This window comes from Carcharhinus amblyrhynchos, chromosome 4 (assembly GCF_965287045.1).
Source record: "Carcharhinus amblyrhynchos chromosome 4, sCarAmb.v2.hapA, whole genome shotgun sequence".
Lineage (NCBI taxonomy): Eukaryota > Metazoa > Chordata > Chondrichthyes > Carcharhiniformes > Carcharhinidae > Carcharhinus > Carcharhinus amblyrhynchos.
In genome coordinates this window covers 98,276,641-98,301,771 of record NC_137327.1, presented here as the reverse complement: position 1 = coordinate 98,301,771, position 25,131 = coordinate 98,276,641, and the positions used below count along the sequence as shown (strand labels likewise).

At 42.8% G+C, this 25,131-nt stretch overlaps 1 protein-coding gene across 12 annotated transcripts in view; it reads left to right on the top strand.

The window, feature by feature from the left end:
* LOC145342237 (Krueppel-like factor 8) overlaps window positions 1–25,131 on the top strand; it is a 174,392-nt gene that overhangs the window by 110,469 nt on the left and 38,792 nt on the right. For 10 of the 12 annotated variants that reach the window (XM_080187620.1, XM_080187619.1, XM_080187621.1 and 7 more), the window contains one exon: window positions 20,931–21,498. In XM_080187620.1, the coding sequence (XP_080043746.1) occupies window positions 20,931–21,498 (568 nt within the window). Of the gene's footprint in view, window positions 1–14,223; window positions 14,282–20,930; window positions 21,499–25,131 lie in introns of those variants that run through there. The other 2 variants (XM_080187629.1, XM_080187628.1) reach the window with 2 other exon arrangements.

The following is a 25,131-nucleotide window of genomic DNA, read 5'->3' as shown; positions in this document are numbered from 1 at the left end:
TCTTAAATGACTCGACAGTTCCACAGGTGTTACCCACCTTTCGTGCATATTCACGTCTACTCTTAATCATCGCAAAGGTTTACCTGACCTTTCCCAGAGGATACCCTACCTCTCTAAGGAACACCAGTAGGTTTAAACCTTCCCCTCAAATACCTAAAACTCTTGAATCTGATTTCAGAAACCTGGGTGGCCAAAATTGCTTCTGAGTGAAGTAAACCTAACAAAATATATACCCCACCACCACCACCATCACCATTCCAACTTCTACTCAGTGAAAATAGTGGATGCCAGATTTGGGGATGGAGCTTGTGGATTCAGGGTTCTGGTGCCATTTTGGATAAGGTGTGGAGCCCTTCTGATTTCAGTAAAAATTCAGGCCTTAAGAGTACTGCGTGCGGTTCTGGTCATCATCCATATTATAAAAGGGATGTTGAGACATGGGAGAAGGCGCAGAGGAGATTTCCAAAGATAATACCAGAATTGTGTGGTATTACACATCAGTAAAGGATTGACAGACTGGGTCTCTTTTCTCTTAGAGAAAAGGCATGAGGAATTACCTAATAGTGATCTTTAAAATTATGAATGGCAATAATAGAGTGGGTGCAGGAACGAGCATTACTGGATTTCATCAAAATGAGATTGTCATCAAGGAAACTAATAGGGAATTCCGAATAAACCTCTGAAGAAAGGTCTTGTATTTATGTAGCACCTTTCATGATCTTGAGATGTTGCAAAAACACTTCACAGCTAATGAAGTACTTCAAGAAGTGTAGTTGTCATGGTAACATAAGGATCATCCCCAAAGTGTTTTTTTTAACGCTCCATAGTTCGAGAACTGAGAGCAACAACTGTTCAAGGAACGGTGTGTAACCTGGATTATTAAACAGACCATTGGGATTCTGAAATGCTACTTCCATGGTCTGGATAGGTAGGGGGAGGCCTAATAAAGTATCAAAAATGATAGGTACATGCTACAAAGATTAAATCAAAGTTGCATCTTCCACAGTAATTGAAGTTATCATGACAACCGGTGTCTAGGAGGACAATCCATAGACTGCAGCATGTGATATTAGGTGGGAAATCATCAATAAATGTTTCCTGTTGAAATGATGTGCTCCTTTTCGACAGTTCTCAGTTCCATTGAGGGGCACTCACAATGTCAATACTCACATTCTGGTTTATAAACTTCCATTAACAACTCAGGCTTGTATATGAATGCGCTAAACATTTTCATTTTTACTGATTAGAACTTCATTTTATATATATCTCCATTTCTGTCCCTGCTCTTTTAATCAAAAATCCTTCTCACATGTAAATATAACCATTAATGTTGGGCAAACGGACCCCATGAGAACAGATTGAATAAATCCCAGTGAAGACATAAAACCCCGAATGAGGTTGTCCTCAAGGGAATACTTAGCATCAACTATAGTTCTTGGAATCGTCTGAGGTTATGTTGCTGGGGCAATCTCCTTGACTTACCATGTTTGGCAGGCCGTTCAGTATCCTGACACATCACTCATATCACGTTCCAGATAGGGCTTGTGGATTTCTCCGTCTTATTCACTGCCTGCAACAAAACTGTCTCAGCCACATCTCTGGAACAAATTAAATTTAAAGGAAAGGAAACAACTTAGATATTTGTGTCGTCTGTATATTGATGCAACTATGCTTGCGGATAGTGCACAAGCCGGGAAGATCCAAATTAGTTCTATGCTGAATCAACTAATTGCAGCTGAAAGAGTGATCGGATAACCTTCCTGTTTCCTGCTCTGATCTTCCAGCCATCTGAGCTGGAACGTGCATTTTTGTGCATGTTACATATAGCACTGAGCTGCTGAGAAAGCTGAAAATACCAGGAAGGCAGACTCATCGGGCAGAATTTTACTGGCACATCCGCCCGAGGGTTGTACGATTCCGCCCAAAACTAATGGAGAATGCCATTTTCCGAGCCTCGCCTGCCCTGGGAATTGGGGCGGGCGTGCTGGTAAAATTCCAACCATTGCGTTTCTTTCTAAACTGTTCTACCCGGCAGCCAGCCAAATTGAGGTGCTTGGCAGTTTCTGGATGTGAGAGCCTGTGCTAAAGGGAATTAGTCCCTGTGTGGGATCAGATCATTTGGAGGAGGGGAGAGATTGTGTCATGGGATGGATAAGAAGAAAGATCAGATGGAAGAGTCGGACCAGGGGGATATTTTGATTTGTTTTATTATTGTCACATGTATTAGCTTACAATGAAAGGTAGTGTTTCTTGTGCTCTATACAGACAGAGCATATCATTCATAGAGAAGGAAAGGAGAGAGTGCAGAATGTAGTGTTACAGTCATAGCTAGGGTGTAGAGAAAGATCAACTTAATGCAAGGTAAGTTCATTCAAAAGTCTGATGGCTTTTCAGTTGGTAAGAAACTGTTCGGTTAGTAAGTCTTCAGACGTTTCTATCTTTTCCCCGACAGAAGAAGGTGAAAGAGAGAATATCCGGAGTATGTGCTGTCCTTAATTATACTGGCTATTTTGCCAAGGCAGTGGGAAGTGTAGACAGTAATGGATGGGAGGCTGGTTTGCAGCTTTTTTGTGGCTTCTTGTGGTCTTGAGCAGAACAGAAATCATATTGAACTGTGATATAACCAGAAAGAATGCTTTCTAAGCTGCATCTGTAAACATTGGTGAGAGTCATAGCTGACATGCAAAATTTCCTTAGTCCTCCTGAGAAAGTAGAGGCATTGGTGGGCTTTGTTAACTATAGTGTTGGCACGGGGGGACCAGGACAGGTTGTTGGTGATGTGGACACCTAAAAACTCGAAGCTCTCGACTCTTTCTACTTGTTCCCATTGATGTCGACAGGGGCACGTTCTCCACTATATTTCCTGAAATTGATGACAAAATCCTTTGTTTTGTTTACATCGAAGGAGGGAATCTGATGCACCAGTTCATCAGATTCTCTGTCTCATTCCTGTACTCTGTCTCGTCGTTGTTTGAGATCTGACCCACTATGATGGTGTCATCAGCAAACTTGAAAATTGAGTTGGAGGGGAATTTGCCCACACGATCATAGGTGTATAAGGAGTATATTAGGGGGCTGAGAACACGGCCTTGTGGGGCACCGGTGTTGAGAATGATCGTGAAGGAGGTGCTGTTGCCTATCCTTATTGATAGTGGTCTGTGAGTTAGGAAGTTCAGGATCCAGTCGCAGAGGGAGGAGTCGAGGCCCAGATCGGAGTTTGGAGATGAGTCCTGTAGGAATAATGGTGTTGAAGGCTGAGCTGTAGTCAATGAATAGGAGTCTGATGTAGGTGTCCTTGTTATCTAGATGTTCCAGGGTTGAGTGCAGGGCCAAGGAGATGGCATCTGCTGTGGACCTGTTGCAGTGATAGGCAAACTGTAGTGGATCCAGGCAGTCTGGGAGGTTGGAATTGATTCGTTCGATGACCATCCTTTTCGATGATGTAGAGATGTGGTGTTGGATGGGGGTGGGCACAGTAGGAAGTCTCACAAGACCAGGTTGAAATCCAACAACTGTCTGTCTATAGAGTCTGTTTATAAATGTTGTGTTTGTGAACGCAACTCTGTACTCACCTGATGAAGGAGCAGTGCTCCGAAAGCTCGTGATGCCAAATAAACTTGTTCACCTTTCGAAGCACTTCATAATGATGGGTGTCAGAGCCACTGAACAATAGTCATGAAGGCACACTGCTAGGCTTTTCTTTGGTACTGCGATGATGGTCGTCTCGAAGCAGGTAGGGATCTCAGATTATTGTAAAGAGAGGTTGAGGATGTCTGCAAATACCTCTGCCAGCTGTTCCGCGCAGGATCTGAGTGCTTGTCTGTGTATCCCATCCAGGCCAATTGCTTTCTGTGGGTTGACCTTCGAGAAAACTCCTCTGACATCTACAATGGTGACCTCAGTTACAGGTTCATCCGAGTTCTCCAGGGGAGAGGGCGCTTGCTGACCTCCTGCTCAAAACGGGCATAGAATGCCTTGAGCTCATCAGAGGGGTGTGTTGGAGCCGGCAATTTTACCTGCCTATATCTTGAGGCTTGTTGTTTCTTGCAGATCTTGCCTTAGTTGGCAGGGGTCTGTGTAGCTGGTCTGGTACTGTCTTTTGGCATCTCTGATGGATCTCCTTAGATCGTATCTGGCTTTCTTGCATAGGTCAGGATCGCTTGACTTGAATGCCTCAGACCTAGACAGAGCAGTGGATATCCTTGTTCATCCATGGTTTCTGGTTGGGAACCACATGGATTCGCATCTTTGGCACAGTCTTCTATACACTTACTAAACGAAGTCAATATTACAGAATCTCTGCAGTGCAGAAGAGACCATTTGGCCCATCGAGCCTGTACTAACTCTCTGATAAAGTATCTTACTCAGGCCCTGGTCCTTGTAACCCCATACATTAAGCATGGCTAATCAGTCAAACTATGGGACACTATGGGGCAATTTTGCACAGTCAGTCTGCCTGATCTGCACATCTTTAGACTGTGGGAGGAAACTGCTGCACCCAGGGGAAACCAGTGTGGACACGGGGAGAATGTGCAGACTCCACACTGACAGTTATCCAAGGCTAATATGAACTCCTTTGGCTTCTGTAGAAGTGAGGTCGTGCTGCTGATTGTTGGGATTGAGTGTGAAGGTGCTGAAGGGATACTGGGTGGGAAAAGAAAAGTTGCCTTTAAATTCCAAGTTTATCATCAGGTTGAGCAGCTTATTGAGGGCATCCAGATGGCTTTATCAACCCAAGAATTTTAGAACACACTTAAAATCCTGAGAACAGATTGCTGTTGTACGATCACTCTCCTGTATACTTGGAACCTGATAAACTTTTCATTTTTGTTTTGCAGACATGGACACATTTTTCAGCTTGTTGCTAAGCTCTGAACTCAGCATCGCAGATGTCTACTCGGTCTTTAAATCACCTGACCTTCATTTCGAAACGGAAATGAAAATCAAATGGTTTCTCTAACGAGTGACATAATGCCAGTCTTATGCCTGGAGTGGCATGTTAATCATCTTTCTATATTTACTATGACAGAAACAGTGTAGCAGTACGTCCAGGGTAAAATGTTAACATTTATTTTGTTATTCACCTCTTATCCCAAACGAAGGGTTTTGCTCCAAAATGCAGAATTTTCACTCTCTCTCTCTCTCTCTCTCTCTCTCTCTCTCTCTCTCTCTCACATTTACTTGTGGGATGGGGGCTTCACTGGCTAGGCCAGTGTTTATTGCCTACTCCTAATAGCCCTTGAGAAGATGATAGCCCTCTTGAACCAACTTGTACTTGGTTCAAAAAGGCTACCACAGTACTGTTGGGGACTGCATTCCAGGATTTTGACCCAGTGACTGTGAAGAAATGACAATATATTTCCAGTTCAGGATGGTGAGTGGCTTAAGGGGAACGTGCAGGTGGTGGTGTTCCCAAGTATCTTTTTAGATGGTATTGGTTATGTGTTTGGAAGGTGCTGCCTAAGGAACCTTGGTGAATTCCCACAGTGCATCTTATAAATGGCACACACAGCTACCATTGTTTGTCAGTGGTGGAGGAATTGAGTGTTTGTGGAATGAATCGGGCTGCTTTATCCTGGGTGGTGTCAAGCTTCTTGAGTGTTGTTGGAGCTGCAGTCATCCAGGCAAGGGGAGAGTATTCCATCACTCTCCAGACTTGTGCCTTATAGATGGTGGACAGAGTTTGGGGAATCAGAAGGTGAGTTACTCACCACAGGGTTCCCAGCCTGTGACCTGCTCTTTTAGCCATGTATTTAGCCCAGTTCGGTTTCTGGCAAATAATAACCCCCAGGGTATTGATAATGGGGGATTCAGTAGTGATAATACCACTGAATGTCAAGGGGTGATGGTTCGAGCCTCTCGTGCTGGAGATGTTCATTGCTTGGCACTTGTATGGTGCAAATGTTACTTGCCACATGTGCTGGATATAAGTGTGGAATGGCTGCCGGTATTTTGGGAGCTGTAGCTATTTTTATGAAGGTATTTGCAATTGGTGAATAGATAGCAGGCATTTTAGATAATATTGGTGGGGAGGGGAAAATTGCAGCTGCTTAAAACCTCCAGACCCACAATGTATGTCCAGCTTGGGATGTCTGCTTTGACATTCTCTTTGATCAACTAGAAGGTTTTGGGGATTTTCTTGAAATAGTGGTTTCAGATTCGCACAGAGAAAATCTTCAAATGATGCATCTTGAGAAGAAGACTTTTAAAGTGAAGACCATAGAAAGGGAATGGCTTCACGTAATTGCTCTTTACATGCAGGAGAGCATTGGATTTCTTCTCCAGACAATACATTGTAGGGTTTGATAAGTCGCATGTTCACGGGTGAAACTCCAAATAGTGGAAGTCACTCTCTTGCTGACCTGGAGAGCAATTTGAAAGAAAAGTGACTGTTACCATTTTTTTTAGTAGCTTCAAACAAAACTGATTGAAATTGACACTTGGAAGAAGCCTTGGAGAAAGTTGTGCAAGTGACAATCAAAAGCAAAATACTGGAAATCGGAAATAAAAACTGAAAATGCTGGAAATACTCAGCAGCATCTGTGGAGAGAGAAAGAGTTAATGTTTCCAAATCAATGACTGATCCGATGGAAACCTCAGCGCTGTACAAGTCTGAAGTGAATCCTGCAGTGAGCTTTGTATTTAGTCTAAAGCATTTGTGCAATGTTTGAGTGAATCAGTATCATTGTTCCTCTGTTCTTTCTCTGTGGAATGCTTAATTGCCAGTACATATCATTCTATGAAAATAATAGTTAAAATTTTAGCTCATGTCTGAATCCTGTCTTGGATCAAGTTTTCCCAGTCATCACCATCTCCTCCCTGACCTTCCTTTGCTCCTGAATGCCAATGTTGCACATTTAAATTCTCATCCTCGTGTTTCAATCCCTTTACGGCCTTGCCCGTCAATATCTCTGTAGCCTCCTTCAGGCACCTGCATCCAAACTCTCTTCTCACTCCGGTCGGTGGACCATTGCCTCTTATTTTTGTCCTGTGGCTGTGCTTTCAGCTGCTTAGGCTCCTCCTCTAGAATTCCCTCCATGTACCTCTCTGCAGTTCCACTTCCCCCTCATTTTGAAGTCTCCAAACTTGACTTCTAGGCTCTGTCGGGATTGGAAATGGACGCTAAAAGTAGTGCCCTGGCCTGCTTGGTTCACTTGTGCCTCTGAGCTGTTTTTGTGGTGATAGGATAGGGACATGGCAGTGTTAGCTGTACGCAGGTGGCAGGTAGCTGATTAACATTATTAACAACCTATTCAGACCAGTTACAGGAGAGCAACTGGAAATTTTCAGTCAGGCTCCTGGTCCCTGCAAGCTGCATGGGCCAGTTAGCTCCCTGAAGGTGGGCTCATGGCAGCTGTCCTGGGGGTGGTCAGGCTGCAGTACTTAGAAAGGCCTACAGGCCCTCCCACCTATCTGTGCACTGCAGTAGCCTAGGGCTGTTCACTTGGACTCCCCTCTGCCTCCCTCACGTCCACACTGGTAGCCTGATAGTAAAGTCAAATTTTATATCTGTTAATAAAAGTTGGAGGGTAAGTCAAAGTTTGAAGGACCCTCTCCCCTTTCCCCTTCGTAGTCTGCTGATGAGCACTCAGAAACCCACCCACCATCCTCCCTTGGCAGTGTGCTCAGTCTCTGCTCACCAGTTGGCTGCTGTGGGGAAAATCATAATGAGTGACTGAGACTTACTTGCTTCAGCCTGACGACTTCAACATTCTAGCTACAATTTTGGTTAGTTGGGCAATGAAATGGCTAGCTGTTTGGATATGAAAATTGCGACTGACAGGCTGAAGGCTATACAAAGTGGGGTCAGGGAGACAAGGAAGGTGAAGCAGGACCAACAGATAGAAATGGCTCAGAGCAGGAGTTTCAAAGCCAACAGTGTAACAAAAAAAACCAAAAATTCCATTCCCCAGCGTAGGCCTCAGCCTGAGGGAGGGGCTCACAGGATGCAGGGAAAATCCCTGTCCCACAATTTTTTTTATCACCCTGGTCTTTGCTCCTTCAGCTTCGCTTCTGAGTTTCCTCGTGCCACCTATTTTTGTGTGTTACATAAATTCAAGTTGTTCTGGTTAATTAGCACCATTTAAAGGAGCTTACACTACTTAAGTACAGCTTATTGCAAAATGGCTTTTCCTTTAAGGAATCCCTTTTTGTTAAATGGTTCACCACGCCTCCAGGTCATTTTGCATTTGTAAAAATTATTGAAGCGGATCCTTAACCGACCAAACCTGCCGACTTTTGTACTCTTCCATGTCGACATCAAGTTACTGCACTGTGAGTTGCCAGTGCGGCTGTAAGGGGCGGGGCGCCACACCACTGGCATTGTTTTAAAATGCTGCCTGACATGCAGAATCTCCTCTGCAGATCTCTTTGCTTCTTCTTGTGCCAAAAAAAACACTTTTTTTTTTGTAAAATTAGTTTTGCTGCAGTAACAGCTGGGCAGTTACTGACGTTGTGGCTTCAAACCCAGCTGTAGATTAAAGGCTGGAATTTTTGTTTTTTTTTGTTACAGTGTTGGCTTTGAAACTCCTGCTCTGATCCATTTCTACCTCTGTTGGTCCTGCTTTGCCTTCCTTGTCTCCCTGATCCCACTTTGTATGGCCCTCAGCCTGTCAGTCGCAATTTTCATATCCAAACAGCTAGCCATTTCATTGCCCAACTAACCAAAATTGTAGCTAGAATGTTGAAGTCGTCAGGCTGAAGCAAGTAAGATAAGAGTATTCAAATGCTGGCTGCATAGGAATTAGGAGCAGGAGGGGAGTATGTAATTTAGCTCTTCAAGCCTGCTCTGCCATTTAATGTGATCATGGCAGATCTTATCCTAATCGCAACTCGACTTTCGTATCTGTTTCCCATAGCCCTTTATCCTGCTTTTCATCGGCAAAATATCTATCTCTTTCTTGGATCTGTTTGACTTTGCCTTCACCGCGCTCTGGGGCTGTGAATTCCATAGATTTACAGCCCTCAGAGAAAGTTTCTCCTCATTTTCAGTTTTGAATCTACCTCCTCTCTCTCTACATCTATCACCCCTTGTTCTAGACTATCCCACAAGTTTGTTCATTGTCTGTCTGATCAATCCAGGTGGCATGGTGGTTAGCACTGCTGCCTCACAGCTCCAGGGACCATGGTTCGATTCCCGGCTGGGTCACTGTCTGTGCAGAGTTTGTACATTCTCCCTGTGTCTGCGTGGGTTTCCTCTGGGTGCTCTGGTTTTCTCCCACACTCCAAAGATATGCGGGATACGTTGATTGGCCATGCCCCTTAGATGGAAAAATACTTGGATTACTGGCTGTCTCCTTTGTCTGGCATGTGGTCAAGCAGTTTGTAATAACTTTAATGTTCATGATCCAGAAGTTGAAATAATCTGATTTTGGTTTTGTTACTAATGCAGCTACCTATTTGTGGCTGTGTTGTGTCTTTCCTCTCTCGTTTCTCCCACTGTTCACTGTCTTTACTGGTACCACAGGAGGACTACAACTTGTGTACTCAATGGGGTAGTGAGAACGTCCTATTCCAAGTTGATAACAACAGCTATGTACATTTATATAGCAACTTTGGTATAGTAAAACATCCTGATGAGCTTCACAGAAACATCAAACTAAATTTGATACAGAGCCACATAACGAGGTAACAGGACAAGTTGACCCAAAGCTTGCCGAAAGAACATTGTTTTAAGGAGTATCTCAGAGGGAAGGAAGGAAGTAGATAGGTTTATGGAGGAAATTCCAGATCCTCAGCGTAGGGTGCTGAAGGCTTGGCTGCTCATTGCAGAGGATTGGACATCATAGATACACAAGAAGCCAGAATTTGATGCAGGGGTCTGAGTTGGAGGGCAGGTGGAGAATCATAGAATCCACAGTGCAGAAGGAGGCCATTTGGCCCATTGAGCCTGCCTTGACAACAATCCCACCCAGGACCTATCCCCATAACCCCACATATTTACCCTCCTATTCCTCCAACACTAAGGGGCAATTTAACATGACCAATCGACCGGACCCGCACATCTAAAGTTTATTTATGAGTCACGTGTGAGGCTTACATTAATGTTGCAATGAAGTTACTGTGAAATTCCCCTAGTTGCCACATTCTGGCACCTGTTTGGGTCAATGCACCTAACCAGCATGTCTTTCAGACTATGGAAGGAAACCGGAGCACCTGGAGGAAACCCACGCAGACACGGGGAGAACACGCAATCTCCACACGGACAGCAACCCGAGATCGGAATTGAATCTGGGCCCCTGGCACTGTGGGGCAACAGTGCAAACCACATTGCCACCGTGCCACCCTGACTGCAGGAAAGTAACCACCAGGAACAAGGAACATGTTTTGCTCACTGGCAGTAATTTGACCTAACTTCTCATCTCAGAGTCCATGCCAAATAACTACTGCCAAGTGAAAAATACAGATCTCATTGCCCCAGAAATATTTTAAACTCCAACAGACTTTGCTGTCCCCTAGACAGCCAATGAAAATGAAAGGGAGACTTTTGGGGAATTTTTAACAAGGGTTAGCAGCTGATATTGGGTGAGGAGGGATGGGTGAAATGGGTAAAGATTCTAAGAATGTTGGGAAACTGCTCCAACATGCTAACTTCCCAAGTTTTACTGAGGTGGGAGAAGGGTAGCAAAAAGCCCCCAGGAGGTGGATTGGCAGCTTAAATGTTATTGAGGCTGTAAGCCTGTTGTACAGGTTTAACTGGCCAGCTGAATTTCCTCAGCCAGCATCTCTCTGGTGTGCTAGTAACAGCAGCTGCAGCCACACCCATTCACCCCTCGCTGCTTCCCCATCATCTTGCAAAGCTCCCTCACCATCAGGCCCTCTCATCAAGGTGGGATGAGGGCATGGACAAAGCTGTAGTTTCGGAGATCAAACCTATTATGAAGTGGCACCCTGGCATTGTCAAATAAATTCAAGCTTTGATAGGAACAAAAGATAATTAGTGATAAAGAGAAACTTGGTCCAGGGGTTTGCAACACTACACTGCCTGGGAGCACTGGCCCCTCAAGCCAAGTGATCCTCCTCTCCTGTACTGTCTTAAAGAGAGAGACCCCACAATTATTACACAACCGCCGTAGTCCTTTGGCCTGCTCTGGCCTACTGGAACCAAGGCTGACTTCGGACAGGAAATGTCAAGGCCAAAAGTGACATGCTTTGGTCTTCCAGCTTTCCCGTGGGACTCTAGATCCCAGTTTCCAATGTGTTGACAGATTTTTAAAAAAAAAACCCTCTTTAATCCTGGATTACCTTTTGAACTCGAGTCGTAGGCGAAAAAGAGCATCCTTTGGCCACTGAACATATGCTAAGTGACTTTGACATTTTTCATCCAGCATCCGAGCAGACACTGTCAACATATCCGTTTATTGTCTGTGCAGAGGTCAGTGGGGGAAAGGTTTCACAAGTGCGCTGTGGTGATGGTGATGTGTAAAGGTTGATGTGAAAAGATGAATTACACAGATTTTACAGATTTTATAAGTTTTTTACAAGTTGTTCATGAATCTATTTCCATTCGTAATTGCTTGACTCTTTCAGTGGGACAGTGCAGATTTAATAGAGATCTTCGGTGCCAGTGGTTGTTACTAAACCTCAGACCATCTTTTGTAAGACAGTTAAATGTAAACTTGCATGGTCCTGGCAACAGTGCAGCTGATTTTAATCATTTCAGAACTTGGCATCATTGGAAATTCACATTGTGCAGGGATAGACTTAAATTGGCTCCTTCTATTTTCCAATGGTAGAATCTACAGTGCAGAAGGAGGCCATTTGGCCCATCGAGTCTGCACCAGCCACAGTCCCACCCAGGCCCTATTCCCGTTATCCCACATATTTACCCTGCTAATTCCCCGATACTATGGTCAATTTAACATGGCCAATCAACCTAACCCACACATCTTTGGATTGTGGGAGGAAATCAAAGCACCTGGAGGAAACCCATGCATAGTTCTGTCACTAATCTTGCCACCACACTTAGGAGCAATGCCAGAGTCTTGGAGAGGATGCAAATGAGATTTAGAGGTAATACCAGGAACAAGTGGAGATACTGTAGAAGGTGTGGTTGTTCCCCATTAGAAAGGAGAAAGTTAATAGGAGATTTGATAGAGGCATTCAGAATCATAACTGGTTATTGTAAAATAAGGAGAAAATGTTTACAGCTCAGAGTGGCCAGTATCCTGACTTGCAGTAATTAGCAAAAGAACCAGAGGAGAAATGAGAGCTTTCTTCTGCAGTGACTTGTTAGGATGTGGAATGTACTCCCTGGAAGGATTGCAGGAGCCGATTCAGCAGACATTTTCAAAAAGGGAATTGAATATGTGTGTAAAAGGAAGAAAGTGGCAAGCCAATGGAGAAAGTACAGGGGAATGGGCTAATTGGATAGTTCGTTCAAAGATCCTGTCTGGGTATTATGGGCAGCCTCCTGTGCTGTATGGTTGAATGAATTCACATGTATCCCATACAGAGTAGGGTGGGACCTCAGATCTGCCAAAGGACCGTACCCCACCAATCTATACTGGGAAATGTGGATGTGCGGCTTGTAAAGTGGTTTCCTGGGGTTGGGTGGCTCCAGAGCAGATGTGAGGTCGCACTTCCTCCCTGTTATTTACAGTGGAGTTGTTCCAGGCCACTCCCTTTATTAACGTTACTGGAACCTCCTCAGAGGGAGCAGGTCCCCATACTGCCAACAAAGCAAATGTCCTTTTTAAAAAAGGCAGAACAAAACTTTCAATATCATTTTCTTTTGGAGGAGAAGGAAGATCTTTCTTTAAAAAGATTATCCTCGAGTTTAGAAATATCTTAAGGACTCACTAGCTGATAAATTTTAGATTAATGAATATTTTGCATAATACGTCATGATTAAGTTGATGGCAATGAATTTGATTTAATTGGATTATGGTTAATTTATTATATTTTGAAATAAAATGAATTGAAATAAATGTGATTTATATATAGTAATAATTGAGCTATTAGAAGATGCGCATTTTCTTATAAATTTAATAGATCTATTGAGTTAATTTTGTTGTATTTTGAGTAGCTTGCTTTCTTAACCATCAAATGGGGATATCAGAGGGACACTATTCAAGGTTGTGTCTAAAAGCTTCAGATTCATTTGCCTAACCCATGGCACATTTTGCCTGAAACGTTAGAATTACTTGTGTAAGATTTACAATTTAATGGTTTTATATCTTGCAAATGCGCGTGGCACTGCTGTCTTTCTGTGGAAACTGACTGTCCCATAAGACCATTCTGCAGTTGGCTGGACCTATTGACCTGGGAGTTGGGTGTTAGTGAAGTGTCTGATGTGTACAGCGATTTGCTGTTAACAGGGAAAGCTGTACTGACGTCCCTAGGCAGTAAAGTGTGCGTGTCTGCACTGATTTCCAATCTGAATTGTTCCACTGCTAAATTTCAGGATTATGTTTTCGATCCACGCCTTGATTTCTGCAGCACCTGTGAAAAGCGTACACTGTACTGTTTTTCAGATCTCCGCCCACGTCCTGTTCTTGTTACCCTGGCAACTGCTGGCTCGCTCTCAAATGAGAAAATGATCCATGGGGTTGGAGACTAAATGTGACCTCCGGAATACAGGAAGGGTACTGTGTCTGTGGGAATCAGTCCGGCAGGGTGTGGAGAGGGGCGTATATCAGGACTGTATGAATGAGGGAGGGAGTGTAGAGCAGGGCTTTGTGCGTAGAGGATGGGGTGGGGTTGGGGGGGCAGGATGTAAAGTACTGCGGTAGCTATGTGGAGCACAGCAATGAGTATGTGTAGTGGTGGGAGGAAGTTATGGGGAGATCCAGCAGGGCAGTGTGGGAGAACAAGGACAGCATGTGCATCTGTTTCACAACTACATCGTGATATGTTGTTCGTACAGCAGGGTACTGTGTGCATGAAGGAGAGAGAACCTGATTTATTTTAGAAAGTGGCGTTTCCCATGCCACAATTGAAAGAAAATATTTCTGTCTCCATTTCTATACTGCCTGTCTCATTATGTTTAAACTGGCTGCAAGTGGGGGAGAGGAAATGATGATTGAAATGAAAAGATTATGAGGTGACTGATGTTGGGAGATTTTCTTTTTGTACAGGTCACCTGGTGGCACTCTGGATGTATCCATGTGCCATGGTTTGGGTTTCCTGTTGGCCATTGCCCTTGCCGGTGGTTGAAGTAATGCTGGGCTGTTTTGATAGCTTGATGAATGCTCAGCTGCTGTGAATAACCTTTCCCACGCTGCTATTCTTACTCCGGGAACTTGGATTGTTGCTGATATTTGCAGCTTTTACTCAGTAGGTAATTTGCACACCCGACCTGTCGTAAGAGCCTGCATAATTCATACTAGAAATCAGAAAATGAAATTACATTTTTGTAAACTCAATGTTCATTTTATTCAAGAAAATGTTGGTTACAAGTAAGCTTACATTAACACTAGTTGCTATTTCGGAAGGCTGGCCATATTAAATGCCAATACGACACATAATTGGGCTGTGTGGGCCTTTCCCAGGGAACAAATCTTGAGGTGGTAATCCAGTTCCTTGAGAACTGCCAGCCAATCAGAGACTGCTAACTGTGTTAATGTAAAGCTACTTGTGACACTAATAAATAAGCTTAACTTAGATTCCATTCACTGAGTGAGGGTGAATGAACCCAAAGTAACCAAAGAACGGCCATTTGGAATGTTCATTACTCTGCAGCTCCACTAGGAAGGCAGTGGCTGCTGCTGGTACTGCGCACACCAGTGACCCAGACTCGCTGAGGGACTGATATTGTGCGAAAGGGTTTAACGGCAAGGGGTGGTTCTCAGCCAGCTGTAATTCCACCTCCCCATTCCCGCTTCGCCTGGAAGCCCTGCATCAATCCTGATGGTTTTGCTTTTTGGACTTCCTGAATCCCCATCTGCCAGTTGGGGGAATACCAGAGGCATTGCCTCAATTGGCAGTAGATGGGGAAGACCGTCCATGAGCCTTCTTGCCGAGGAGTTAATCAAGGCAGAAGTGAGAAGGCAGCATGGCCCCACCCAATTAAATGTCCTCCCTTTGGTGGGAGGGTGTTGAATTCAGCCCAGTGCCTACATGATCAACAACAGGGCTATCTTGCTATTCATCAGGGTGGAAGTTCAGTTCAAGTCACTTTATTATCCCAGAAGCACTGGACCAATTATAGCGTCAATACTATCATCCTCATTGCTATCAACACAGCACAAATTGGGATCTTGGGTAATGTGATCTGGTAATGCACCAGATGGTGTCATTTCTCACTGAGTTTTGGTTTCGTATTTAACCAAAGACTGAGAGAATGGCACCTCGATCAGAACACACTCCTAGCCAGAGTGTGACTGCAGCTGATCACATTTTGTTTCATTATCATAATTAGTGCTGTCAGTTTGCTGTACTCAGCGTTTAGAGCCCAAATTAAATACAGGATGATGGGTACTTCCTATCTTAGTGACTTGCCTGTTAATGGACTATTTTCTGAATTGATGGCAATGAATTATCACAGGCTTGTATTTAAACGTGTCTGTTGCAGCATGACCATCGATGAACTTGAATCTTTAACTGACTAAGATGAACCTGAAGTGAACTTGAAATGCTCCTCCCATCTGTGAGCCTGTTCTTTGAAGTCAGCTTTATGGAAATTAAATTTGAACTGACTCCTAGGGATTTCTCCTGCTGGATAATCCAGGAGAGTGGGGGGGATTCTTTTCTTCAACATTAAATGTTGCTGTCATATTTGCACTGATATCTTGGTGATTGACTTGCTGTTTATTGTATTGCAAATAACATAATGCATATATGTGTGTGTGATACATATATATGTAAAGGAGCTATATACTGTAATTCACAAACTTTGCAGCTGACTTGACCCTGAAACTCTGTCAGAGGCAATTTGCATTTTTCAGTTTGCAATCTGCCATTTGTTTTATTGATTCTGATCTGTATTAAAATTTATAGGGCTGCTGATTTGTACTTCAGTCTCCAAACAGCTTGGCTGTCCGTTAGTTGGAAGATGTTTTTTAAACTATCCTTTAGGTTCTTAACCTTTTCTGCCCTTTGTTTTGGAGGTACATACCAAAGGACCTAACAATTATCCCATGTTACAATCTGTACCAAATACAAAATCCTCTTCAGAATTGGGAATATTATTCCAAAATTAGAGGTTGACAGGCTAATGAATTTGGCAATTTTACTTGACGCCGAAGTCCAGACTTTTGCTGAGTTGGTGTCAGATAGGCCCTGATATCTTGGTGGTTGGTTTGCTGTTTATTGTACTGTAAATAATATAATACCTGTATGTATAATACATGTAAAGGAACAATGTGCTCTAATTTGCAAATTTTGCAGCTGACTTGACCCTGAAGGATCAAATGCGGAGGCATTTAAAAAATTGGTCAATTTCTAGGATTCTCACCCTGATTCCTGACACTGGCAAGTCTTACTACTGCAGAATAAGAGATTGGGTCGTGAGCTTGTACCCTGGACCCCTGACCTGCTAAGCTCCATTGTGGGGATAGACTTCTCATGTTCTGTGGCCCAACCCCCACCAAATCTTGTGGAATGGGGCCAGCTTCTGGTGCCTCATGGTTCTCAGCTCCTCAGTGGAGTCACAAACTAGGATCTGGATTCGGGATTCTTTTGAAATTGCTTACCACATTTCCTACATTCGCAGAGACAGTTCATTTGGTTGTTAGGTACCTTGCAATGTTTAAAGGATGTGAAAGGTGCTTGATTACCACAAGCTGCTAAAACAAACAGTAAATACTAAAAGTGCAGTAAAGTACAACACTATTGTATTTCTATTTGTAATGGGTCACTAATGCTCACCAAGCACAACATCCACCCCTCACTTTAATTGCCTCCCTGATTCATCCCAACAGCAGACTATTGCTACACTCTCCAACTGTCGACATTCCTGGTACCATTACGACATGCAAGGGCTAAAATTTCTTCTGGATTAACTTTGGCAAAAGTGAGGTTGCTCCCAGAAGTACTTGTGTGACTCTGGTCTAAGCTTGAACGATGTTCTTGTTGATATTCTCATATTGAGACAGGAGATGTAGAACTACAGTGCAAGTCATAAAATTGCCCCTGTAATGTCAAGCAGCATTACTTTGACTTGGAATAAATTATACAGCTGCTCAAATCATTTATTGCTCAAAATCCCTGGTCCATGAGGCTGCATGCAAGAGTTTCCAGCAACTTGTATCTAAAAGAAAGTGGGATGGAATTGTCAAAGGGAACTCAGTATTCTAATCTCTAATACATTTAGTAAATAGATAACAATCCAGCTGTTTCTAGAAGAGCACTACAGATTGATATCATGTAATTATTCATAAAGTTTAATAATTTTCTTAACTATTTCTGCACCTGATCTGGCTTAAGTCTCGTTTTTGAATCTTTGTTTCATGCCAAGCAATAAGATGGGGCTTTAAACTATCAATTCCACAGAAGCCTGTTCCCTGATATTAACGTCACTGATCTGCCTGGTCAGATGCACATTGATATGGATTCTTTGTGTCATGCCACTTTAACATTCACAATTGAGGAACATTTGCGATTATTTTCTGTAGACATACTCATGATCAACTAATGAACTTCTGCAGTCAATCAGGTTGACCCTCATCAAATTTCAACCTTTTTATGTCTAATCATAATCATATCCACATTGGGCTGTTTTGCCTTGTTCACCTATTTAAAACATGTTAGTTGAGCAGAGTTTTACATTGTTTCATTGTTGTCCTTTAGTGCTAAGTTTCTGTTTTGGGTTAGTAAGCACAAAGAAGGTGTTCCTATTTGCTGTCAAGGGATATGTTGTACCGGAGTTACCATATAGTTGTATGAGATGTAAATGTCATCATCTGGTCTATTTGCAGCTGTAACCAAAATAAATAGTCTAAGACTTCAAACTTGGGCAAAGATAATTATTTTGATGGACTTTTGTTTGATATCGAAAATCGACAGAAGTCCTTTTTTCTTATTGCTGTCCGGTAATAACTAATGTAACATTAATAATGTGTCTGGCTGATGGGTAAGGACAGGGTTGTTGATCTTTGCAATCCTACTGCAAATATTTGCTGTCAAAAATTCATGAATAATAACCCCTTGTGTAAGGTATTAGAGCGTAGCGGGCATCTGTTCAATAGATGCTGCGGTGGACACCTGCGCTATTTTATCACCTGATGAAGAAGCAGCACTCTGAAAGCTCATAATTCCAAATAAACCTGTTGGACTTTAACCCAGTGTTGTAAGACTTCTTACCTTGTTGCCTTGTTATAAGTTGTTTTAATCTTGCCAGTGCTATTTATTGCTACAACATATGAAAAGGAAATCTTTTTGTGACCACCAGCTAGAACACTTTGATCAATTGACTAAGTGACCAGTGCGAGACAGCCAGATATTCCATTGGGTAATTTAAATAGCAGCAGAATTTGCACCAAGTTGAGCAAGTAATATACCTGCCTTTCTGCAGTTTTAATGGTTGGAATAAGGAATTCCTCCTGGTTGCATAGAAAGAAGAAAGACTTGCTTTTATATAACAAATTTCAAACATTCCAAAGCACCGTACAAATCAATGAAATACTGTTGAAGTGCAGTCAGTCACACAGCCATTTATATCAATGATACAATTTGGATGAGAATTTAGGAGGCATGGCTAATAAGTTTGCAAATGACAGCAAGATTGGTGGCATAATGGACAGTGAAGAAGGTTATCTCGGATTACAGTGGGATCTCGATCAATTAGGCCAGTGGACTGACCAATGGCAGATGGGGTTTAATTTTGATAAGTGCAAGGTGATTGGTAGATTGAACCAGGGCGGGACTTACTCAGTTAATGGTAGGATATTAGGGAGAGTTACAGAACAAAGAGATCTAGGCGTACAGATTCATAGCCCCTTTAAAGTGGAGTCACAGGTGGACAGAATGGTGAACAAGGCATCCAATATGCTTGGTTTCATTGGTCAGAAAATTAAATACAGGAGTTGGGACGTTGGGTTGAAGTGTACAAGACATTGGTAAGGCCACACTTGGAATACTGTGTAAAGTTCTGGTCACCCTATTATAGAAAAGATATTATTAAGCTAGAAAGAGTGCAGAAGACATTTACTAAGATGCTATTGGGAGTTGATGGTTTGTGTTATAAAGAGAGGCTGAATGGACTGAGACTTTTTTCACTGGAGCTTAGGAGGCTTGGGGGTTATCTTATTGAGTCGTAGATCAGATAGATACTCAATATCTTTTCCAGAGATAAGGGAGGTTAAAACTAGAGGGCATAGGTTTAAGGTGAAAGGGGAGACATACAAAAATGTCCAGAGGGGCATTTTTTTTTTCCAAACACGGTGGTGAGTGTCTGGAACAAGCTGCCAGAGATAATAGTAGAGGCAGGTATAATTTTGTCTTTTAAAAAGCATTTAGATAGTTACATGGGTAAGATGAGTATAGAGGGATATGGGCCAAACACAGGCAATTGGGACTAACTGAGTAGTCAAATAAAAGAGGCGGCATGGGCAGGTTGGGCCAAAGGGGCCTGTTTCCATGCTGTAAACCTCTGACTCTGTGGGCCTGATTTTTACCATCACGTTGTGCCCATTTTAGGGCGCGAAATCTTGATTAAAGTCGGGTGTGAGGCCAATAGCATGATCCGCATCTGCCTCCGTGTCGGTTCCCCCTTTACCAAGGCCCGAAAATGACCATGATAGGGACTGTGCCTGAACTTGCATTTGCGTGTATTTAAATTGACTAAATGGGCTGCACGCCCAAATTTACTGGCACTTCTCCTTTTACCATCGCATTCGCCCATCCAGAATCGGCGTGAAACAGACATGTTCCATAGAAGTCTGATTTGGGTCTGGTTAGTGAGGACGTAGGTGCCTAGCATCCAATAGCTTTCTGCTTGAGATCAGTGGGTGGGGGGGAGATGGGTCAGCTATTGCCCTGCCTGAGATCGGTGGGGGGGAAGCAGGTCTGCTGCCACTCTGCCCAAGATTAGTGGGGAGGGGCGGGGGGTGTGATCAGTCTGGGTGGCAGAGTGGTGGGAGGATAAGGGGGTCAGTAATGTTGCGAGGATAGGAAATGTCTGAGGGCCAGGTGGAGGCATTATTTAGCCTAGGAGGGATATGGCAGGGGAGCAGCAGTCTATCTTTTTTTTCTGCGCACGTGCAGATGTAGGCGCCATGTCGGAGCTGCAGGGTTTCGGGCATGTTAAGCCCCACCCACAGGATTGTGCAGTACAATTCAGACTTGCTGATATTTTTTCAGGCAGGGTGCTTATGGGGGTGCCTGAAAACGGGTCTAAAAGTCGGATCTGAAACACTCCCAGTTTCAAGTCCATCTAGCACCTAGAATCAAAATAGGGCTCAATGACTCAATGACACTGCTGTAATGCAGGAACTTCCCTAGAAAGCAAATGCACAGAGCCAATGTCCATGTTTGCATTGCTAAAATAACTTCAAGATCTGCCCTGTTAAGAGACTGCCTCATTGACACTATGGAATGCAGATAGCAGAGAGTTTTCATGTGGTGTACTATTTACAGCACTGGCCTAGTTGAGCTCCCACCATCCCAATCCACTCTAGACATTTCATCTCTGCCATGAACTTTGGGAGGCTTTGGGCCTGAAACCAGTCAACTATTTTAGAGTTGGCCTGAATTACGTGGTACCAACCTAGTTGTATAATTTATGCTCAAATATATATCGCTTCAAGGCGACAGCATATGCTTTCCAACCCTATCTACACAGCAGTACAGTAACCTAACGTTCAATCATTTCCATTCTATTACCTGAGAGTAAAAGTGATGCCAAATTCATTCATTCCAGTTTTTTGAAATCTTTTGTATGCTTGAAGGGAATAATACAAGTCAAGAATTTATGCATATTATAATGTGTCTGAACCATAAAAGGAAAGATTTGAATGCATTTTAAAAATGACTTTTCTTCTCTTTAACAGTCAGTTCAAGCTTCTCAATACGTGCGAATGGAAGCAGTCCCCATGTTGATAAATAATGTGAAAACGGAATCTTCGACATTGCTTGGTGATCTAAAAACTGATGCCCCAGTGTTACTAAGCAACATTAAAATGGAACCGCCAGAGGAACTACTTTCAAATGACGATAACCAGCCTCAGACAGAACCTGTTGATTTGTCCTTAAACAAATCTAGGACCTCACCCATAGCGCCATTGGTTTCATCTTCGCTTCCAGTTGTAACAGCAATCTCTTCGTGCTCTTCTTCGGACTTCTCATCTGGGGGACCAGTCAATGTTACTTCAGCCATCCCAGCAGTATTATCTCCGGGCTCTATCTTGGCCTCGTCTCAGGGAGTTGGAGGACAGCAGATCCTGCACGTTATACACACTGTGCCATCAATCAATTTACCCAGCAAAATGGGAAACCTCCAGCACATACCTGTGGTTGTCCAGTCATTACCTGTAGTCTACACAACAGTGCAGCCAGATGGCGTAACATCGTCAATCACTGTCCCTCTTATAGGGGACGATGGGAAGAGTGAAGGTGCAGGTGAGGAATGTGATTATAAATGATGTGATATTTTCTGCAACAAAGTTGTGCCCCATATCTTCCCTTTTATTGAGTGATCACATTAGTTGAGCAGTTGGTTATTTTCCCACATGCATAACCTTGTGACTGTGCAGTGACTGACAATTCAACTACAACTCACCAACACATGATGATTACAGATTTTTTGTTTTATGTAAAACTGGAATTTGAAATTGATGTGTACACTTGAGGGAATCTGGAAATTAACCCATTCGATCCTGGGAAGCCCTTCCAGTTGTAGTTGTGGTATTTTACTGTCAGGTTCTTAACTGAAGGGAAAAATGGAAGCACGGTTACTCATTTTTGCTGCATTGACTGTCAGACAATGGAAAGAAGTTGACATGGTTTGGTATTCTTTTAAGCCTGGTATCCATTATAAGCCTTTCGTAACACTTTTTTTGCTCAATTAATTATGTGAAGTATTATAATAGTTCACTTTAGACTACACAAAGCTGGTGGCATTTAACAAAAAAAAAGTTGCAATTTGTTAACCTTACGGTGTAATTTCTTTTCAGGAAGACTTGCATTTATATAGCACCTTTCACATCCTCATGACATCTAAAAGAGCTTTCCAGCCAGTGAGGTACTTTGGAAATGTAGTTACTTTTGTGATGTAAGAAATGAGGCCTAAACCTATGACCATGACTTGGAAAATGTTACCCACTGACTGAAATAATGGGATGGAACTTGCCATACTAACATAGTGTGGTCCATAGGAACTCCAGTCCCATGTGTTTGATCCTAGTAAACAAGCAAGCTTCTTGGGTAATATCAAAACCAACCATCAGTGGTTCAAGAAGATGGCACACCACTGTCTTCACAATGCAACTGGGGTTCTGTTGGTCACAGATCAAAGATTGATCTGTGATCTGTGACTAACACATCCACCCCAAGAACAAATAATTTTAAAAACTGGATACTGTGCCAGTTGCCATTTTGTCTCTTGCACCCCTGTAAGGGGTTGATGCACTTGAGGAGAAGGTTGAGTTTGCAGAATGTCTTACTTTCTGCAATATTCTTCAGTTCCAACTAACTTATTTTCTTTGGCCATTAATCAGGGCTATGTCCATAAAACGCTCCTCCAGTGATGTTCTGATAACTGTACTGAGAAAATTTGTAATCTGGATATTAATAAAATGAACTATTAACCAATTGTTTTCTAGGGTTTTGAGCCTAAACATTCAGGATGTGATCACTAGCTTACTGTAGTTGTGAACTTGTCAAGCCAAACATTTAGTAGCTTATTCTGATTTTGGGTGTCCCAGGAACCAAATTATCAGAAGATATTTGGGGGAAACAGTGTTTTTATAATCCAGATTTAAAATTTGCATGTCCTTGATGCAATCATCTGCATATTTTTCCTTCCTGAGTTGGCTTTCTCCTCTTGTTGGTACATCTGGTTAGAGCTGGTGGCCTGATCATAGATAACAGGAGTATAGAGCAACCTGGTGAAACTCTATCCAGAGAATAAATGCATGGAGTCACTTACAGAGCATGAGAATCCCATGTGAAGTGTCATAAGTATGTAAGTGTAGGAACCAAAGGCAACTGAAGGAGAGATTTTACCTGTACTGGATGGCAATCCTGTTAAATGTTATAACCAGTGTGTTTTTAGCAGTAGAGTAAGATTGTAGATAATTGGTTTGAGAGTAAGATATAACGATCTATAGTTTTCCAGTAGGAAGAAGTGCAGTAAGCTGATCAGAGTGTTAGGAATAATTCTGTCAAATGCCCTGTTATTGAAGTACAAGATTTTATTGCCTTTTGGAAGGGCCAGCTGACGTTATACTCAAGTACAGAGGGTGTCCTTTTTTCAGAAATTCACACTGTAATTAATCTCAGTGTAGTATAATTTTACAAAGCTTAGTAGCCATGTTAAAATAACGCTCTATGGTTGCTATTTCAAGATGTTTTTGAGTTCTAATTGCGGAGAGTTCTTCCTGCTTTCAAACTACAATGTGTTTAAATATGGGTGTGTGTTCCCTTATGGTGGGAATAGTACAGCTGCAGAGGGAATGTGTTATAATTATTGTTTGTCAGTTAGAATGAAACTTAAGTTCTTTTTTTTGTTTAATTTCAACTTTATATTTCGGATAGAAATGACCACGCAGTATACTATATTGATATGCACTTCTGGCTTTCCCCTACTCACTTCCTGTAGCCCAGTGGGTCAAATCTCCTTTCAGATTCTCTGCATCACCTCAACTTGCATCTTTCTCTTGCTTTCTCTTCTTTCTCTTCATGCCCTCTCTGAACTCATCCACCTCCTCCTTTGATCATGTTCTCACTGAATGGCTGACCACTCAGCTGTCCTTCCTTGTCCTGTTCTTAGCCAATATTTTCTAATGTTCCTTTCTGCTCAGGAAATGTCCTCTCTCTTTCAAGTCTGCTGATATCATCCCTCTCTGCAAAAGAATCAACCCTTGATTTGTCTTTGTCCTTGATTGTCTTTGCAAATTACCATCCCATCTCAAGCTCTCTTTCCTCTTCAAAGTCCTTGAAAATGATATCACCTCCCAAATCCATGCCCATCTTTTTCAGGTGCCCATGTTTGAATCTCGCCAGTTTGGTTTCCATACCTACTAAGCACTGAACTGGTTTTTTATCAACGTCATGAATTATAGGTGGGATTTTATGGCCTCGTTCATCCCGAAACTGTCAACAGACCTATCCATTGTCCACCCTTCGTCCACTCTGATTCCTGTGCTGGAAGGGGCAGTAAAATTCCAGTCCATATCTTGTGCGACTGTGATCGGTGTTTATCTCTCCTTTGCAACTTGTCCACGAGCCCATATGATCCTCCTCCAACGCCTCTCCCCCATCATCCAGCTGGGCTGTACTGTACCACCTGGTTGATTCCTTCCCTATCTTTCTCATTATTGGCCGCAGAATTACCATCAATGTTTTCTCTTCCTGCTCCCACACTATTATCTCTGGTGACCCCAAGGATTTATCCTTCTGCAATTTTATTTATCAACTTGCAAACCTACCTCGCACTAAGTTGATCTACACCCTAGCTATGACTGTAACACTGTTCTGCACCCTCTTCTATGTACTCAATGAATGGCATGCTTTTTCTGTATAGCGTGCAAGGAACATTACTTTTCACTGTATCCCAATACACGTGACAAATTTAAATTGGAAAACACAGTAAGGTTCCACAGATACAATGATATTGGCCTCATCAACACCTTTCTCAAAATCTTCACTGTCTGTAAATTGTCAGACTGCTGGTCCAACATTGGTACTAGGTGAGCAGAAATTTCTTTCAATAAAACATTGGCAAGACTGAAACTGTTGTCGTTCATTCCCCACACTAGTGTCGTTTCCTAGCCTATCCCTCTCCCTGGCAACTTTCTGGGACAGAGTCAGACTGATCACAATCTTGATGTTATATTTGACCTGAGATGAACATCATGAAACCAAGTATTCCCACTTCCATAAGCTCACCTGACTCTGCTCTATCTGCTACTGAAGCTCTGATCCATGCCTTTACCTGACTATTCAAATACACTCCTGGCCGGTTTCTCATGTTCAACCTTCCATAAACCAGGTCATCTAAAACTCAACTGCCCAGACCCCTGCTCAGAGCTG